At 39.1% G+C, this 5908-nt stretch overlaps 1 protein-coding gene across 1 annotated transcript; it reads left to right on the top strand.

The window, feature by feature from the left end:
- Positions 1–1955: 1955 nt before the first annotated feature.
- Positions 1956–5391, top strand: LOC125238370 (5-hydroxytryptamine receptor 1-like). Its single transcript, XM_048145677.1, has 2 exons — positions 1956–3335; positions 4287–5391. Exons 1-2 carry the CDS (start codon positions 2316–2318, stop codon positions 5019–5021), a joined length of 1755 nt encoding a protein of 584 aa, XP_048001634.1. The 5' UTR covers positions 1956–2315; the 3' UTR covers positions 5022–5391.
- Positions 5392–5908: the final 517 nt, after the last annotated feature.

Below are 5908 nucleotides of genomic sequence, written 5' to 3'. Positions count from 1 at the left end.
TAATATTTTAACAGTTTGGACAATGCCCGTCCACGTTGATAAGGGTAGGGCCACTATAAATCATAGTACGCCTTTGCGGATGTCAGATAAACGTGTTGTTTTACTTCACTTTGCTCAACTGTAGGTACAGTCACCGGGGATATTATAGCATAATAAATTACAATATAACCTAACCACAAAATAAAATTTTGAAAAACCCCCGAACGCGACATAGTGGTCAGATTTTCATGAAACATGGCTAAGAACACTCCCGGCTAACTCCCCGGCCTCGACCTACACGGGAATTGCGCTTATTTTTCGACCAGTTACTTGTAACTTCATTGTTTATTTTAGCTACGGTAGTTTCTTATCATCGGGCGATCGGTCTGATCTTTTGTCGACTATGAAAAAAGAAAAATTATCACGGGCCAGGCGGCATATCTATATGACTGTTTGTTTCTACTTGACATCCCGCAGTGTGGCATCCAAATCCACGATCACTGTTTATTACGGTGACTGTTCAAGTAATGAACATTTTGGAAAATATTTGAGAGTTTCAAAATAAAAATATATTAAAACTTATTAAATATATTATTAAAACTTATTAATAGTATTATTAAAACTTCTGCTTATCTTTAGTTTTATTTTTATATTTAGCTCTAAGTAAGTAATTAAGGACTCCATCAAGTAACAATATCTAGAAATTGAATTGAAGATTTCTAGACTGTTTTATGTACACGAATTTTACGGCTACGACGAAAAATAAAATCGATTTTTAATTATTTTAAAATGACCATTAAATAAATACGAGTGTCTGTGTGCTGTAAGCTATTAACGCGTAATATTTGATCAAAAATAAACAATAAAATGTATCGTTATGGGCCATTATTGATTGCCTTTTACTGACCGAAAGTCGTTATACTCGTTATAACATTTACCCGCCGCCATGAAAATAGAAATAATCGGTTATGATTCATTCACGAACTGCCAAATAACTACATTATATTTGAGTATTATTAGATGACTAATTAGATGAAAATTTAAATATCTTGATGATGATATTGTTAGGGTTACCAGGGGCCCGTTTCTCGAAAGGTACAAGCCTTGTATTACAAGTGCGCGAACTGTCAAATCGTATGGGTTGTCATGGAAACACACTTGTAATACAAGGCGTATACCTTTCGACAAACGGGCCACTGATCTGGATTTTATTGTCTGAATATACAACACATAGGTATAAGACTAGGGAACAAATCAAATTATTTTATTGAATATTTTTCGAAAATAAAAAAATCGAAAAATATTCAATAAAATAATTTGATTTGTTCCCTAGTTGTATAGATGGCAGCACCATCTATCTCGCTATATCGTAAACCTGCAAAGGATTCGTATAGGAGGTGCAAGCACTAACTGCTCGCCCTTAGAGTTGGTCAAAGGCGCCTAATAGCCTTATCAAAGATAACATACACTAGAGAAATTTCGTCGGGTACCACGGCGGGCGGGTGGTCTAGTGGTGAAGACGTTAGCCGCGTAAGCTGAAGACCCGGGTTCGATTTCCGGCTCGGCCACCAGTGGGCTTTGTCGTTTTTTCTTTCGTGTATGATATCTATTTAAATTTATAACATAGGTATAAGGTTCTTTTCAGTTATTAGTTTTTTATTTCATATCATCTCCGTCGAAATGTATGAAACACGCAATGTTTTTGGATGACTGGTTTAACGAAATACTGAAACGTAGCATTCCATAATAATAACAATAACGGCATTTGAATGCTGCAAAATCGCCTTGCTTCATATATGGCTTAACATTTGGTATACCAAACTTCATAATATTATATTCCAAAAAGATTTACAAGTGCAAACAAGACTTAAAGAACTATAAAACTAACTGTAAACCCTCCCCGGAGTTTATTACTCGTTGTTGTTTATTCAAAAACTTGTTCTTACAAGTGTTTTCTTTTCTTTACAGATGGAAGCTGTCTGGAGCAATCAACGGGACTAATGAAGCAATCCGCAGCCGGGATATTGGACTAGCGCCTCTCGATCCGCTTCCAAACCAATAAAACAACACACCCCTGCCATTTCAAACCAAACATCAGCCGCGAGCGAAATCAACCTTTATCCCATAAACAAGGAAAACTAAATCGCAACCACGACTCCCGATGGCTACGCTCGGCGCTGAGCTAAACGGAGCGACATGTCAATTAACACTCGTTCCAACCCGTAATCAAATCCACCGCAAAAGTACAATACTCCATGACGTATTCCTAACTTGACTCAGCGAAGACACCTCCAATTGAAAGCGAGATAAAAAAGACGGTAAATCAAAACCAATGTATGGTAAAGTCAAGAAAACGAAAGCAATCGTCCTCCGAGCCAGGGACTCGTATGGCGACTCAAAGACGTAACTCCCATGGTCCACTGCCTAGCTTCATTGCTTTACCTTCGTGTCTTTTCATACTAGTGTCTTTAGCGGCAACAGACGTGGCATTCGCCGCGGTAGACTTCAACGACTCTGTTCTCAACGTAGACTTAAACATTTACCCGAACTCCACTTTTAATTGGACGCTTTTCGACGACAACTCAACTGTAATTAAAACTCTTCACGACAATATCAAACACACGAAATATTCTACGCCAGTCACGATTCTTATGGTCTCAATTTTTATGATAGTCATTTTCGGCACGATCGTGGGCAACATTTTAGTTTGCGTCGCGGTTTGCTTGGTGAGGAAACTTCGGAGACCGAGCAATTACTTGATAGTATCGCTGGCGGTGAGCGATTTGTGCGTGGCCATAATGGTTATGCCAGTCGCGATGGTTTACGATATACTCGGCACGTGGCCGTTCGGTCCAGTGGTTTGCGACTTCTGGGTATCCAGCGACGTACTGTCCTGCGCAGCGAGCATTCTCAACCTCTGCATGATATCCGTAGACCGATACTACGCGATCACAAAACCTTTAGAATACGGTGTCAAGCGCACACCAAGAAGAATGCTGTTCTGTGTCTTTATAGTCTGGATGGGAGCGGCGTTCATATCGCTCCCGCCCGTTTTAATACTTGGCAATGAGAAGACTGATACATCATGCTCTGTGTCACAAAACCAGGGGTACCAGATATATGCGACCTTTGGTTCGTTTTATTTGCCACTGTCAGTGATGGTCGTGGTGTACTACAAGATTTTTAGTGCAGCAAGGAAAATAGTGAAGGACGAGAAACGCGCTCAGTCCCATTTGGAGTCGCACTGCTACCTAGAAATTAATGTGAAGAATGGGGGAGCCGCTGAAGCGAAGTTGTTGGGTAGTCAGCCCGTCCCGCCGGCGGCCCGAGGTTCGACGGCCAGCACAAACACTACAGTAAGTATAGTTATGCATAAACGTACTCATGACCCAGTTATGACGCCGGTCGAAGATTGATTGATGTCCAATCAAATTATAATAGGTAAGCGATGAAAACAACATTAACGCCGATTGTGGAAAAAGGCGGACGCAATTTCATTGGAAATATAAATAGTAAAAGCTTTTTGGGTAATTACCCGACACGGGTATCACGTGATATAAAATTATTTAATATTTTTGGCATACGTAAAGCTCTATTTAAAGGTATATCAAACATTGATAAAGAAATCCAAATTTTATTTTATTTTGTGAAAGCTAGTAAAAACCTAAAAAGTGATGATTTTGAATGAAACTTTCATTTTAATTATTCATTTGAGTATGATCACAGAATGAATATGATGGTATCATGTTACCCTCATCAGGGTTTTATTAACTGACTGTTAACCTTGGAAGTATTAATTAATTTCTTGACTCCATAGTCAAACTTATACCATAGTTTTGTGCAGCATTGTATATTTATACTATTGTTACCTTTGATTGTAATAAATTAATAATTAAATAAATAAATAATAAAATAATACATAGTATAGTACAATGATTCATGGTGTTTCTCATATAGTCGTTTTCTAGTGACGGTGTGGTAAAACCTGATTAAACAGTTGGAATCAAAGTTTATTTAACCCTTTTCTTCAAAACCCTCGCAACGCTTCTAATTGCATTTACGATTCCAATTAAATAAGTAATCTCTGGTGTCAATTTTAGCAAGACACGGGTCAGACAAGAACTAATTTTGCCTCAAAAGATTACGTTTCCTAAATATAACACTATTTCATTTGTTACAATCTCAATTCTGTCCTAATAATTACATCTTCCTCAAAGTTAATTAATTGTAGACTTCCGAAATTACCTTAAAACTAAATAAATTAGTTAATTAAAATATAAATTAATGGTTGCTTTCTTTTGTTACAGTGTAGCGTAGAGAAAACCGAAAGCAGTATAGGACGGTGTTTTAGTGGACAACGCAAGTCCAATGAATCCCAGTGTCCAATGCTTCAGCAGCCTAAAACTCCTACGAGGCCTATTCACACCATCAACAGGTCGTCTCAGATGGTTCACACGCCGGAAATAAAGCTACCCATCAGAGACAATAGACGAAGGCCATCTTTAGAGAACAAGTCAGCTTCGAACCGGATTCGCTCTTCGCTATCGACGTTTGCTCAAAAGAGTCATATAGCTAAAGACCTACTGCATTCATCTCAGTCGCCACATCAAAAGAAATTACGGTTCCAACTGGCTAAGGAGCGGAAAGCGTCCACGACTCTCGGAATAATTATGTCAGCATTCGTTATTTGCTGGCTGCCTTTCTTTGTACTAGCTCTAATAAGGCCTTTTGTCGAGGAGGGCACAATACCCGACGCAGTGAGCGGACTTTTCTTGTGGCTAGGTTATATAAACAGTTTGCTTAATCCTATAATTTACGCGACGCTGAACCGCGATTTTAGGAAACCGTTCCAAGAGATTCTGTTCTTCCGGTGTTCGAACCTGAATCACATGATGCGGGAGGAGTTTTACCATAGTCAGTACGGGGATCCTGACCACCATTATTGCGTGAACACCACGAAGGTTCAGAACTACGATGAAGGGGTGGAGATTGTGTCCACGGCCGATCGCGAGGAGACGCGAGCATCGGAAAGCTTTCTATGATTGTCAATGCTCGAGGTCACAACAGACCTAGATACTGTGATCTAATTAAGACTTTTATGATAATAAAATAAGCCTAACGTAAGCCAAGGTCTAACGGTTTGTTATATTGTTTTAAGGCAGAAATGTCTGATGGCAGAGATATGAATCTTAATTTAAACCAAAATTAAAGGTTTAAGGGCTTGTGTGGAAAACAAATGTGACGTTATCTGGGTAAAGGAACCTTATTGTCGATGGCGCTTACGGCGTTATGGACGATGTTCGTATACAAATACGACGCCGCGGGACGTAAGCGCCACCGACAATAAGGTCCCTTTACCCAGATAACGGCACAAATTTGAAATAAATCACGTTTTGATCTGCACGAATCCTTGAAGTTACGATTCCTGGGTGGCTAGCCGAATGGCACAATCGCTCACGAAACGCTCACGAAACGAAGCGCTAGTAGATATATATCTCTATCGCGCTTGCGTATTGGCGCGACAGAGCCAGCGGCGTATCGCTTTCGTTTGGCGTCGGAGAAATGCCATTCGGCTACGGGGCCTGTAGTCAAGCACTTAAATCGTTTAAAAATTGATCTATTATTGAATTCTACTTCAAAGATTCTCCTTCTTATGTAGAAAGTAAAAACTATAAGTTATTTTGTGTGTTACAAATGTTTTCTGTATTATTTATTTTTTCCCCTCACTAGCTCGGAAACACGTGTGTCCTTTAATACCAGCGGGTAAAAACGCATTTTATCCACTAGTGGGTAAAGTAATTTGACCTTGAATAAAGTCAAATTAACTGCTTTAAAATTGATAAAAGTAGGTGAATCTAGTAATAAAGATGATTTACCACATGTGGAACTACTGGAAGCAGTGATAAACGCATTTTTTGCTTTGTAGTTT

The sequence above is a fragment of the Leguminivora glycinivorella genome, chromosome 23 (assembly GCF_023078275.1).
Source record: "Leguminivora glycinivorella isolate SPB_JAAS2020 chromosome 23, LegGlyc_1.1, whole genome shotgun sequence".
Taxonomy (NCBI): Eukaryota; Metazoa; Arthropoda; class Insecta; order Lepidoptera; family Tortricidae; genus Leguminivora; species Leguminivora glycinivorella.
This window is presented reverse-complemented; position numbering and strand designations above follow the sequence as displayed.